Source organism: Oncorhynchus mykiss, chromosome 26, assembly GCF_013265735.2.
Source record: "Oncorhynchus mykiss isolate Arlee chromosome 26, USDA_OmykA_1.1, whole genome shotgun sequence".
Classification (NCBI taxonomy): Eukaryota; Metazoa; Chordata; class Actinopteri; order Salmoniformes; family Salmonidae; genus Oncorhynchus; species Oncorhynchus mykiss.
In genome coordinates, this window is record NC_048590.1 from 1,540,475 (window position 1) to 1,555,554 (window position 15,080).

At 45.5% G+C, this 15,080-nt stretch overlaps 1 protein-coding gene across 1 annotated transcript in view; it reads right to left on the reverse strand.

The window, feature by feature from the left end:
- Nucleotides 1-15,080, reverse strand: part of LOC110516758 (Golgi apparatus protein 1) — a 74,486-nt gene that overhangs the window by 32,052 nt on the left and 27,354 nt on the right. Inside the window, exons 7-13 of the mRNA XM_036963707.1 lie at nucleotides 14,196-14,382; nucleotides 10,819-11,036; nucleotides 7,857-7,978; nucleotides 5,348-5,449; nucleotides 3,685-3,838; nucleotides 2,778-2,915; nucleotides 644-730 (exon numbers count right to left, since the gene is read on the reverse strand). Of these exons, the coding sequence (XP_036819602.1) occupies nucleotides 644-730; nucleotides 2,778-2,915; nucleotides 3,685-3,838; nucleotides 5,348-5,449; nucleotides 7,857-7,978; nucleotides 10,819-11,036; nucleotides 14,196-14,382 (1,008 nt within the window). The remainder of the gene's footprint in view (nucleotides 1-643; nucleotides 731-2,777; nucleotides 2,916-3,684; nucleotides 3,839-5,347; nucleotides 5,450-7,856; nucleotides 7,979-10,818; nucleotides 11,037-14,195; nucleotides 14,383-15,080) is intronic.

The following is a 15,080-nucleotide window of genomic DNA, read 5'->3' on the forward strand; positions in this document are numbered from 1 at the left end:
TACTATATAATATAACTCATACTATATAATATAACTCATACTATATGATATAGTACTAATATAACTCATACTATATAATATAACTCATACTATATAATATAACTCATACTATATAATATAACTCATACTATATGATATAGTACTAATATAACTCATACTATATAATATAACTCATACTATATAATATAACTCATACTATATGATATAGTACTAATATAACTCATACTATATAATATAACTCATACTATATAATATAACTCATACTATATGATATAGTACTAATATAACTCATACTATATAATATAACTCATACTATATAATATAACTCATACTATATAATATAACTCATACTATATGATATAGTACTAATATAACTCATACTATATAATATAACTCATACTATATAATATAACTCATACTATATGATATAGTACTAATATAACTCATACTATATAATATAACTCATACTATATAATATAACTCATACTATATGATATAGTACTAATATAACTCATAATAACTCATAGTAATAATATAGTTTAGTATTTGTATCATTTATTTAATCCAGTCTTTTTTGCTCATCTTTATCAGGGTAACTTTGGAGCCACAGTCCATCCAACATGAAGACAGACAGATAGTGTACCTCAGACTGCAGCTCTGTCAGGTTGCCCACCACCTCTCCACACCCTGACAGCAGGTCTTCCAGGTGGTCCTGCAGACACTCCAACTCCTAGAACACACACACCATCACAACGCCGTCACACACACCATTCCCACATCATCACAACGCCGTCACACACTCCATCACAACGCCGTCACACACACCATCACAACGCCGTCACACACACCATCACAACGCCGTCACACACCATCACAACGCCGTCACACAACGCCGTCACACAAAGCCGTCACACACACCATCACAACGCCGTCACACACCATCACAACGCCGTCACACAACGCCGTCACACACACCATCACAACGCCGTCACACACTCCATCACAACGCCATCACACACACCATCACAACGCCGTCACACACACCATCACAACGCCGTCACACACACCATCCCCACACCATCACAACGCCGTCACACACACACCATCACAACGCCGTCACACACACCATCACAACGCCGTCACACACACCATCACAACGCCGTCACACACACCCTCACAACGCCGTCACCACACCATCACAACGCCGTCACACACACCATCACAACGCCGTCACCACACCATCACAACGCCGTCACCCACACCGTCACAACGCCGTCACACAACGCCGTCACACAACGCCGTCACACACACCATCACAACACCGTCACACAACGCCGTCACACACACCATCCCAACACCGTCACACACACCACCACAACGCCGTCACACACACCACCACAACGCCGTCACACACACCATCACAACGCCGTCACACAACGCCGTCACACACACCATCACAACACCGTCACACACACCATCACAACACCGTCACACACACCATCACAACGCCGTCACACACACCATCACAACGCCGTCACACACACCATCACACAACGCCGTCACAACACAGCCTTCATATATACCAAGCAAACACATTCAGTATTTGAGAAGTGAAGCCAAAGGCAGTAATACATTATTGTAATCCATAATGTGGGAGACTGGGCGGTGTATACCGTATACCAGGGGACTTGGAAACAGCCACGGGAAGGTTTTCCAATACCGCCAAAACTATTAATTTCAACTTTTCAATAAAGTTCAATTTCTGTAGCTCCTTTTTAATACCTGCAGTTAACTTGTGCAATACGTTAGCAGATAAAGAATATTGAGTTCTTCAAATCACCGGTCACTGTTCCTCCTCTGTTCTTCTCCCCTCTGCTCTGTGAACACATGCTGCTGTTCCTCCTCTGTTCTTCCCCCCTCTGCTCTGTGAACACATGCTGCTGTTCCTCCTCTGTTCTTCCCCCCTCTGCTCTGTGAACACATCCTGCTGTTCCTCCTTTCTTCCCCCCTCTGCTCTGTGAACACATGCTGCTGTTCCTCCTCTGTTCTTCCCCCCTCTGCTCTGTGAACACATGCTGCTGTTCCTCCTCTGTTCTTCCCCCCTCTGCTCTGTGAACACATGCTGCTGTTCCTCCTCTGTTCTTCCCCCCTCTGCTATGCTTGTGTGACTTTATGTGCTGGATTTACCTGTCTTTGCAATTACTTTGTTTGTTTTTGCTCATTAGCATTTAGCTAACAGCATCTATGTGAATGCCCTATTAGTTTGTGCTTATTTTGTTAGCATTCTGGTAAGAGGCCCAATGGGCTTATCTTGCATTTTTTGGGGGACATTTGCAGCTCTCCCAGAATGCCCAGGGGTTGATTTAGGACATTTAGTGCTGATTCTCCACCCTTTTTCAGTAGTCTAAATCTCATGGATTTAAAAGCATCTGATTGGTGTACGCATTGGCTGGAGGGTGTTTTCCACCATTCTTAACTCCATGTGAGAAAGTACAGATTTACACTTTGGGGGAATTGGGATGAAGCCAGTGTCGGTTTCTGTCAGGTAAATCTGTCCTCCTACCTGGTCGGTCATACAGTGAATCTGTCTGTCTGTCTGTCTGTCTGTCTGTGACCTACCTGTCTTGTTACTACACCACTACCTCAGGCCAGTCATACAGTGTCTGTCTGTCTGTCTGTCTGTCTGTCTGTCTGTCTGTCTGTCTGTGACCTACCTGTCTTGTTACTACACCACTACCTAAGGCCAGTCATACAGTGTGTGTGTGTGTGTCACCTACCTGTCCCGTGCCAGTTTTGTCACTACACCACTTCCCCAGGTCAGTCAAACAGCGCTTCTGGAGATCAGGGTCTAGTTTCACATCTAGCGCCCTCTGGTGGAGGATCCTCTGTACCTCTACCTTACAGTCACGAGACAGCTAAACAACACACACAGGGAACACACACACACACACACACAGGGAACACACACACACACACACACAGGGAACACACACACACACAGGGAACACACACACACACAGGGAACACACACACACACACACACACACACACACACACACACACACACACACACACACACACACACACACACACACACACACACACACACACACACACACACACACACACACATACCAGTGAAAGGTCATTTTTTATAACAGCACAGATATCAGATGGGATGATCATCTTGTCAGACAATATTGTAGCCATTTATGTCCATCAGATTCAGCACAGTCAGGAACGGGGCTTTAAAAACAATTACTGTCTTTACCAATCACCACCTACCACTGTCATTACCAACCACCATCACCACCTACCACTGTCATTACCACTCCCCACCACCACCTACCACTGTCATTACCACTCCCCACCACCACCTACCACTGTCATTACCACTCCCCACCACCACCTACCACTGTCATTACCAACCACCTACCAATGTCATTACCAACCACCTACCAATGTCATTACCAACCACCTACCACTGTCATTACCAACCACCTACCACTGTCATAACCAATCACCACCACCACTTACCACTGTCATTACCAACCACCTACCAATGTCATTACCAAACACCACCCTCATCTTCCTCACCACCATCTCCAACAACATGTGTTCTACCATAGTAGTAATGTGGAACCATGGGAACTAGTCCATCTTCGCTACTCCTGAATCTCTTACCCGTCGTCCCTGCTCCTCGGTGCGGTAGGCATGGCGATAGAGACACGAGAACACGGCCCCAGGTGGCATCAGCTCGCTGGTCTCATTCCAGCCGTGGGTGTGGCACAGCCGGGCAGCGTCACCCTGGCACTTCTTATACAGGATGGGGTCCAGTCTGGTAGAGGGAGGAGAGAGTTAGACAGTCTGACAGCCAGGGGGCAGTAGAGAGTCAGACAGTGTGGCACTTCTTATACAGGATGGGGTCCAGTCTGGTAGAGGGAGGAGAGAGTTAGACAGTCTGACAGCCAGGGGGCAGTAGAGAGTTAGACAGTGTGGCACTTCTTATACAGGATGGGGTCCAGTCTGGTAGAGGGAGGAGAGAGTTAGACAGTCTGACAGCCAGGGGGCAGTAGAGAGTTAAACAGTCTGACCGCCAGGGGGCAGTAGAGAGTTAGACAGTCTGACCGCCAGGGGGCAGTAGAGAGTTAGACAGTGTGGCACTTCTTATACAGGATGGGGTCCAGTCTGGTAGAGGGAGGAGAGAGTTAGACAGTCTGACAGCCAGGGGGCAGTAGAGAGTTAGACAGTCTGACAGCCAGGGGGCAGTAGAGAGTTAGACAGTGTGGCACTTCTTATACAGGATGGGGTCCAGTCTGGTAGAGGGAGGAGAGAGTTAGACAGTCTGACAGCCAGGGGGCAGTAGAGAGTTAGACAGTGTCAGACCGACAGACAGGGGGCAGTAGAGAGTTAGTGTGGCGGGGCAGTAGAGAGTTAGACAGTGGCAGACAGGGGACAGTAGAGAGTTTGACAGTGTGAGCTCCAGTAGTGTGAGCTCCAGTAGTCTGCATTCACAGTCAGGGGTCAGGGGTCAGAGGTCATGGTTGACTTACTTCCAGTCTCTAGAGATGAAGTACTGCAGCTCCAGTAGTCTGCGTTCACAGTCAGGGGTTAGGGGGTCAGGGGTCAGAGGTCATGGTTGACTTACTTCCAGTCTCTAGAGATGAAGTACTGCAGCTCCAGTAGTCTGCTTTCACAGTCAGGGGTTAGGGGGTCAGGGGTCAGAGGTCATGGTTGACTTACTTCCAGTCTCGAGAGATGAAGTACTGCATCTTCAGTAGTCTGCGTTCACAGTCAGGGGTCAGAGGTCGTGGTTGACTTACTTCCAGTCTCTAGAGATGAAGTACTGCAGCTCCAGTAGTCTGCTTTCACAGTCAGGGGTTAGGGGGTCAGGGGTCAGAGGTCATGGTTGACTTACTTCCAGTCTCGAGAGATGAAGTACTGCATCTTCAGTAGTCTGCGTTCACAGTCAGGGGTCAGAGGTCGTGGTTGACTTACTTCCAGTCTCTAGAGATGAAGTACTGCAGCTCCAGTAGTCTGCTTTCACAGTCAGGGGTTAGGGGGTCAGGGGTCAGAGGTCATGGTTGACTTACTTCCAGTCTCTAGAGATGAAGTACTGCAGCTCCAGTAGTCTGCTTTCACAGTCAGGGGTTAGGGGTCAGAGGTCATGGTTGACTTACTTCCAGTCTCGAGAGATGAAGTACTGCATCTTCAGTAGTCTGCGTTCACAGTCAGGGGTCAGAGGTCGTGGTTGACTTACTTCCAGTCTCTAGAGATGAAGTACTGCAGCTCCAGTAGTCTGCGTTCAAACTCAGGGGTTAGGGGTCAGAGGTCATGGTTGACTTACTTCCAGTCTCTAGAGATGAAGTACTGTAGCTCCAGTAGTCTGCGTTCACAGTCCTCCACCATCTTCTCTGTATACAGGTGCTCCATCAGGCAAGACAGGATCCTACACACACACACAATATGGCAATGACTTTATCAATCAATCAAAAACCCATCCCGACACCGTGCCCAGCCTGAACATATTACTGACACCGTGCTGAACATATTACTGACACCGTGTCCAGCCTGAACATATTACTGACACCGTGCCGAACATATTACTGACACCGTGTCCAGCCTGAACATATTACTGACACCGTGCTGAACATATTACTGACACCGTGCCCAGCCTGAACATATTACAGACACCGTGCCGAACATATTACTGACACCGTGCCGAACATATTACTGACACCGTGCCGAACATATTACTGACACCGTGCTGAACATATTACTGACACGGTGCCAAACATATTACTGACACCGTGCTGAACATATTACTGACACCGTGCCGAACATATTACTGACACCGTGCTGAACATATTACAGACACCGTGCCAAACATATTACTGACACCGTGCTGAACATATTACTGACGTCGTGCCGAACATATTACTGACACCGTGCTGAACATATTATTGACACCGTGCCGAACATATTACTGACACCGTGCCGAACATATTACTGACACCGTGTCCAGCCTGAACATATTACTGACACCGTGCTGAACATATTACTGACACCGTGCCCAGCCTGAACATATTACAGACACCGTGCCGAACATATTACTGACACCGTGCCGAACATATTACTGACACCGTGCCGAACATATTACTGACACCGTGCTGAACATATTACTGACACCGTGCCGAACATATTACTGACACCGTGCTGAACATATTACTGACACCGTGCCGAACATATTACTGACACCGTGCTGAACATATTACTGACACCGTGCCAAACATATTACTGACACCGTGCTGAACATATTACTGACGTCGTGCCGAACATATTACTGACACCGTGCTGAACATATTATTGACACCGTGCCGAACATATTACTGACACCGTGCCGAACATATTACTGACACCGTGCTGAACATATTACTGACACCGTGCCCAGCCTGAACATATTACTGACACCGTGCTGAACATATTACTGACACCGTGCCCAGCCTGAACATATTACTGACACCGTGCTGAACATATTACTGACACCGTGCCGAACATATTACTGACACCGTGCTGAACATATTACTGACACCGTGCTGAACATATTACTGACACCGTGCCCAGCCTGAACATATTACTGACACCGTGCTGAACATATTACTGACACCGTGCCCAGCCTGAACATATTACTGACACCGTGCTGAACATATTACTGACACCGTGCTGAACATATATTACTGACACCGTGCCCAGCCTGAACATATTACTGACACCGTGCTGAACATATTACTGACACCGTGCTGAACATATTACTGACACCGTGCTGAACATATTACTGACACCGTGCTGAACATATTACTGACACCGTGCCCAGCCTGAACATATTACTGACACCGTGCCCAGCCTGAACATATTACTGACACCGTGCTGAACATATTACTGACACCGTGCTGAACATATTACTGACACCGTGCTGAACATATTATTGACACCGTGCCGAACATATTACTGACACCGTGCCGAACATATTACTGACACCGTGCCGAACATATTACTGACACCGTGCTGAACATATTACTGACACCGTGCCGAACATATTACTGACACCGTGCCCAGCCTGAACATATTACTGACACCGTGCCGAACATATTACTGACACCGTCTGAACATATTACTGACACCGTGCCGAACATATTACTGACACCGTGCCCAGCCTGAACATATTACTGACACCGTGCCCAGCCTGAACATATTACTGACACCGTGCTGAACATATTACTGACACCGTGCCCAGCCTGAACATATTACTGACACCGTGCTGAACATATTACTGACACCGTCTGAACATATTACTGACACCGTGCCGAACATATTACTGACACCGTGCCCAGCCTGAACATATTACTGACACCGTGCCCAGCCTGAACATATTACTGACACCGTGCTGAACATATTACTGACACCGTGTCCAGTCTGAACATATTACTGACACCGTGCCCAGCCTGAACATATTACTGACACCGTCTGAACATATTACTGACACCGTGCCGAACACCTGCCAACCTGCCAGTGGCCTGTTGTTCAAGACAAAGACAACAGTGATATTCCTGACAGGTAACAAACCCCTTTATTCTGAACTGACTGACACAGCAGGAAAGACACAGCTGGAGGTGCCGCCAACCATCACAGGTAGAAAAGACATGTGTGCATTTACTCAGCGTCTGTGTCTGCGTGCATCTGAGATCACAGTACTCACAAACGTGTGTGTGCATGCGATTGTTCTTCTGTGTGTGTGTGTGTGTGTGTGTGTGTGTGTGTGTGTGTGTGTGTGTGTGTGTGTGTGTGATGGTACTCACATGGGGTCCCCGCTGCGGATGTGTTTGCAGGCCGTCTGGATAACAGACTCACAGGCTTCGTTCAGGGCCCGGTCTATCCTGTAGTCTGATCCAGGATCAGCTGACTGGATCAAGGTCTGGAGCTGAGGGACAATACTACTAGATTTACAATAACACCGCTACTAGATTTACAATAACATCACTACTAGATTTACAATAACACCACTACTAGATTTACAATAACACCACTACTAGATTTACAATAACACCACTACTAGAATTACAATAACATCACTACTAGAATTACAATAACATCACTACTAGATTTACAATAACACCACTACTAGATTTACAATAACACCACTACTAGATTTACAATAACACCGCTACTAGATTTACAATAACAATACTACTTTATTTACAACAACACCATTACTAGATTTACAACAACACCACTACTAGATTTACAATAACATCACTACTAGAATTACAACAACACCACTACTAGATTTACAATAACACCACTACTAGATTTAGAATAACAATACTACTTTATTTACAATAAAACACTACCTTATTTACAATAACAATACTACTAGATTTACAATAAAAATACTACTAGATTTACAATAACAATACTACTAGATTTCTACTGTAAGGTCTGCGGCAGTGTATGAAAACACATACAGCCCCATCAGCCCCATCTCCAGTGTATGAAAACACATACAGCCCCATCAGCCTCATCTCCAGTGTATGAAAACACATACAGCCCCATCAGCCTCATCTCCAGTGTATGAAACACATACAGCCCCATCAGCCCCATCTCCAGTGTATGAAATCACATACAGCCCCATCAGCCTCATCTCCAGTGTATGAAAACACATACAGCCCCATCAGCCTCATCTCCAGTGTATGAAACACATACAGCCCCATCAGCCCCATCTCCAGTGTATGAAAACACATACAGCCCCATCAGCCTCATCTCCAGTGTATGAAAACACATACAGCCCCATCAGCCCCACCAGCCTCATCAGCCTCATCTCCAGTGTATGAAAACGCATACAGCCCCATCAGCCCAATCTCCAGTGTATGAAAACACATACAGCCCCATCAGCCTCATCTCTAGTGTATGAAAACACATACAGCCCCATCAGCCCCATCAGCCTCATCTCCAGTGTATGAAAACACATACAGCCCCATCAGCCTCATCTCCAGTGTATGAAAACACATACAGCCTCATCAGCCCCATCTCCAGTGTATGAAAACACAAACAGCCCCATCTTCACATTCTAGTCAGTGGGAACAGCAAATACAGATCTTTAGAAACCAGACAAAAGTTGAGCCTGCTCATGCCATTTGCTGTGTATCTGTACGTGTGTCTATGCATGCCTGTTTCCAGTGTGTCTGTGTGTGTGTGTGTCCAGTGCCTTCAGAAAGTATTCATATCCCCTGACGTATTCTACATTTTGTTGTTACAGCCTGAATCCAAAATGGGTTAAATAGATTTTGGGTTCTCACCCATCTACACACAATACCCCATAAAAACATGTTTTTAGTTAGCAAATATATAGAACATTTTAAACAGTCAATACTTTACATCCGTATTCACACCCGAATCAATACTTTACATACGTATCCACACCCGAGTCAATACTTTACATACGTATTCACACTCGTGAGTCAATACTTTACATCCGTATTCACACTCGTGAGTCAATACTTTACATCCGTATTCATACTCGTGAGTCAATACTTTACATCCGTATTCACACTCGTGAGTCAATACTTTACATCCGTATTCACACTCGTGAGTCAATACTTTACATCCGTATTCACACTCGTGAGTCAATACTTTACATTCGTATTCACACTCGTGAGTCAATACTTTACATCCGTATTCACACTCGTGAGTCAATACTTTACATCCGTATTCACACTCATGAGTCAAGCACCTTTAGCAGCGATTACAGCTGGGTGCCATTCTGGGTCTAAGAGATTTCCACACCTGGATTATCCAACATTTGCCCATTATTATTTTCAAGCTATTTTTCAAGCTCTGTCAAATTGGTTGTTGATCATTACTAGACAAACCTTTTCAGGTCTTGCCATAGGTTTTCAAGTAAATGTAAATGAAAACTGTAACTCGGGCCACTGAGGAACATTCACTGTCTTCTTGGTAAGCAACTCCAGTGTAGATTTGGCCTTGTGTTTTAGGTTATTTTCCTGCTGAAAAGGTGAATTCATATCCCAGTGTCTGGTGGAAAGCGGACTAAACCAGGTTTTCCTTTAGGATTTTGCCTGTGCTAATAGCTCCATTCCATTCCTGAAAAACTCCCCGGTCCTTAACGATGACAAGCATACCCATAACATGATGCAGCCACCACTATGCTTGAAAATATGTAGAGTGTTACTGAGTAATGTGTTTTATTGGATTTGCCCCAAACATGACTTTTTGTCCTGACTACAAAGTGTTCATCGCTTTGCCACATTTTTTGCAGTATTACTTTAGCACCTTGTTACAAACATGTTTTGGAATAATTGTATTCTGTACAGGCTTCCTTCTTTTCACTCTGTCATGTAGGTTATTATTGTGGAGTAACTACAATGTTGTTGATCCATCCTCAGTTTCCTCCTATCACAGCCACTAAACACTGTAACTGTTTTACAGTCACCTTTGATGGTGAAATCTTCATTTTTAATTCATTTGAAGAAAAAAAACACCATTCCACTATGGGGTATTGTGATGTCATTATGGGGTATTGTGATGTCATTATGGGGTATTGTGATGTCATTATGGGGTATTGTGATGTCATTATGGGGTATTGTGATGTCATTATGGGGTATTGTGTTTAGGCCAATGACAAAACAATCTAAAACAATCTGAATCCATTTGAAATTCAGGCTGTAACAACAGAATCTGGAAAAAGTCAAGGGGTATGAATACTTTCTGAAGGCACTGTGTCGTCAGCGTGCATCGTCTCACCGCGCTCTGACAGAGTCCGTCCACTGTGCTTCCCTTGTCCCCCCGGCCCACCCTCATCAGACAGTGGAGGGTACGTCCTTTCCTGTGGAGTCCGGAGCAGTGGGTCTCGATCTCCCCTCTACAGTGGAGCACTATTTCTGGACTCAGAGAGAAATCCTCTATCAGCATCCTACGGTACTCCAACATCTCCCCCTGGCAGTCCTCAGACACTGTACGACCTGGGGAGAGAGGAGGGGATAGGTTAGAGAGGCATTCAGACCAGCATCCTGGGGAGACCTGGGGAGAGAGGAGGGGATAGGGTTGAGAGGCATTCAGACCAGCATCCTGGAGACCTGGGGAGAGAGGAGGGGATAGGGTTGAGAGGCATTCAGACCAGCATCCTGGGGAGACCTGGGGAGAGAGGAAGGGATAGGTTAGAGAGGCATTCAGACCAGCATCCTGGGGAGACCTGGGGTGTACGACCTGGGAGGAGTACGAGCTGGGGGGAGTACGACCTGGGGGGAGTACGACCTGGGGGGAGTACGACCTGGGGGGAGTACGACCTGGGGGGAGTACGAACTGGTTAGAGAGACATTCAGAAAGTATTCAGACTCCTTCACGTTTTCCACATTTTATGTTACAGACTTTTTCTAAAAAGGATTAAAGTATTGTTTTTCCCCATCAATCTACAACACAATACCCCATAATGACAAACCGAAAACAAATTTTTAGAAATTAAAAAACAGAAAGGTCTTATTTACATAAGTATTCAGACTCTTTGCTCTGAGACTTGAAATGGATCATCCTTGAGCTGTTTCTACAACTTGATTGAAGTCCACCTGTGGTAAATTCAATTGATTGGACATGATTTAGAAATACACACACCTGTCTATATGAGGTCCCACAGTTGACAGTGCATGTCAGAGCAAAATCCAAGCAATGAGGTCGAAGGAATTGTCCCTAGAGCTCTGAGACAGGATTGTGTCGAGGCACAGATCTGGGGAAGGGTACCAAAACATTTCTGCAGCATTGAAGGTTCCCAAGAACACAGTGGTCTCCATCATTCCTAAAATGAAGAAGTTTGGAATCACCGACTCTTCCGAGAGCTGGCCACCTGGCCAAACTGAGTAATCGGGGAGAAGGGCCTTGGTCAGGGAGGTGACCAAGCAACTGATGGTCACTCTGACAGAGCTCCAGAGTTCCTCTGTGGAGATGGGAGAATCTTCTAGAAGGACAACCATCTCTGCAGCACTCCACCGATCAGGCCTTTACAGTAGAGTGGCCAGACAGAAGCCACATGACAGCCCGCTTGGAGTTTGCCAAAAGGGGCCTAAAGGGCTTTCAGACTGAGAAACAAGATTCTCTGCTCTGATGAAACCAAGATTGAATTCTTTGGCCTGACTGCCAAGCGTAAAACATGGTGGTGGCAGCATCATGCTGTGGGGATGTTTTTCAGCGGCAGGGACTGGGAGACTAGTCAGGATCGAGGGAAAGACGAATGGAGCAAAGTACAGAGAGAGATCCTTGATGAAAACCTGCTCCAGAGCGCTCAGGTCCTCAGACTGGTGCGAAGGTTCACCTTCCAACAGGACAACGACACTAAGCACACAGCCAAGACAGCGCAGGAGTGGCTTCAAGACTAGTCTCTGAATGTGCAGTGACGCTCCCCATCCAACCTGACAGAGTTTGAGAGGATCTGAAAAAGAAGACTGGGAGAAACTCCCCCAATACAGGTGTACCAAGCTTGTAGTGTCATACCCAAGAAGACTTGAGGCTGTAATCACTGCTAAAGGTGCTTCAACAAAGTACTGAGTAAAGGGTCTGAATGTCTAAAAACCTGTTTTGGGTTTGTCATTATGGGTCATTCTGTGTAGATTGATGAGGATAACAATCATAATTTATTTTTGAATAAGGCTGTAATGTAACAAATGCAGAAGAAGTCAAGGTGTCTGAATACTTTCCAAATGCTCTGTAAATGAGGGGTGATAAACGCCATAAATGAACATGTGAACGTGATTTTTTTAATATATATATATATATATACACACATATATATACACATATATATACACATATATATACATACATACATACATACATACATACATACATACATATATATATATATATATATATATATATAGATATATATAGGACCCTGAACAAACAGGACCCTGAACAAACAGGACCCTGAACAAACAGGACCCTGAACAAACAGGACCCTGAACAAACAGGACCCTGCACAAACAGGACCCTGAACAAACAGGACCCTGAACAAACAGGACCCTGAACAAACAGGACCCTGCACAAACAGGACCCTGCACAAACAGGACCCTGCACAAACAGGACCCTGCACAAACAGGACCCTGCACTGTTTACCATCGGTCAAGGTGGGGGGGTTATAATTCCTGTATACAAACACATTAACCACACAACTTATTGTTAATTGGGTCCGCATTCATTAGGTTAAAGGTCACTGACCTGTCATTTCCTTCATGTTAGGCTATAACTTAAGCTATAAAGCAGAAACATAAAGCAACAAATCAGATTGGTGAATTAAAACATATTTAAAATCGTTCTCGTTCTTGGGAGTCTTAACATAGCTAGATATATTTGTTACAATGAATGTAGACCCACTGAACAACAAGTTATGTGGTTCGTGTGTTTCTATACAGGCATTATAACCCCCAGGGGTCCTGTTAGTACAGTGGCTATTATATTGTGGAGTGAATTCCATTAACGCAGCTGTTAGGAACTGAATTAAAATCAGACACTTCGTATCGTTACACATAAACAATACAAATATATATTTTTAAATGCACACGTTCAAGTCACACCTTCAAGTATCAACCCTCAAACATTAACCGTTGAATGTGTGTACATGTGTTTGGCATTTATCACCCCTCATACACATGTATACACATTCAACAGTTAATGTATGGCATTTATCACCCCTCATACACATGTATACACATTCAACAGTTAATGTATGGCATTTATCAACCCTCATACACATTCAATAGTTGATGTATGGCATTTATCACCCCTCATACACATGTATACACATTCAACAGTTAATGTATGGCATTTATCACCCCTCATACACATTCAACAGTTAATGTATGGCATTTATAACCTCTCATACACATTCAACAGTTAATGTATGGCATTTATCACCCCTCATAGACATGTATACACATTCAACAGTTAATGTATGGCATTTATCACCCCTCATACACATGTATACACATTCAACAGTTAATGTATGGCATTTATAACCTCTCATACACATGTACACACACACTCTCTCTCCTCCACCCACCCCTGTGTACAGCAGACTCCACTCTCTCTTCCACCCACCCCTGTGTACAGCAGACTCCACTCTCTCTTCCACCCACCCCTGTGTACAGCAGACTCCAGGCATAGTAGCAGATATGATAGTCGTGCCTCTCTAGCGCGGGGCATGTTGGTGTCCAGGTTACAGCGGTGCTTCCTGAGGTCAGCCTTACAGGCCTTGGTCAGAGAGTAGCTAACCTTGTAGTCCTGGGTTATCAGCTTCTGACGCGTGGTCAGGGCCTCTCGACACTGAGGGAGGGAGGGAGGGGAGGAAGAGAGGGAGGGAGGGGAGGAAGAGAGGGAGGGAGGGGAGGAAGAGAGGGAGGGAGGGGAGGAAGAGAGGGAGGGGGGAGGAAGAGAGGGAGAGGGGAGGAAGAGAGGGAGGGAGGGGAGAAGAGAGGGAGGGAGGGGAGAAGAGAGGGAGGGAGGGGAGAAGAGAGGGAGAGGGGAGGAGAGAGGGAGGGTTTTAGTCATTGTCACATGAAAAGAGCTTTTACACACGTCCAAAAATGGCATAGAAGCTGGGGAAAAATGACAGCTTGAGAAAGAAAATGTCTGCTCACTGTTGGCCGCCCCTTTAATGACCCTTTACTAAAGCCTGTAGTTCAACACCCAACCACTGTTGGCCGCCCCTTTAATGACCCTTTAATAAAGCCTGTAGTTCAACACCCAACCACTGTTGGCCGCCCCTTTAATGACCCTTTACTAAAGCCTTTAGTTCAACACCCAACCACTGTTGGCCGCCCCTTTAATGACCGTTTACTAAAGCCTGTAGTTCAACACCCAACCACTGTTGGCCGCCCCTTTAATGACCCTTTACTATAGCCTGTAGTTCAACACCCAACCACTGTTGGCCGCCCCTTTAATGACCCTTTAATATAGCCTGTAGTTCAACACCCAACCACTGTTGGCCGCCCCTTTAATGACCCTTTACTAAAGCCTGTAGT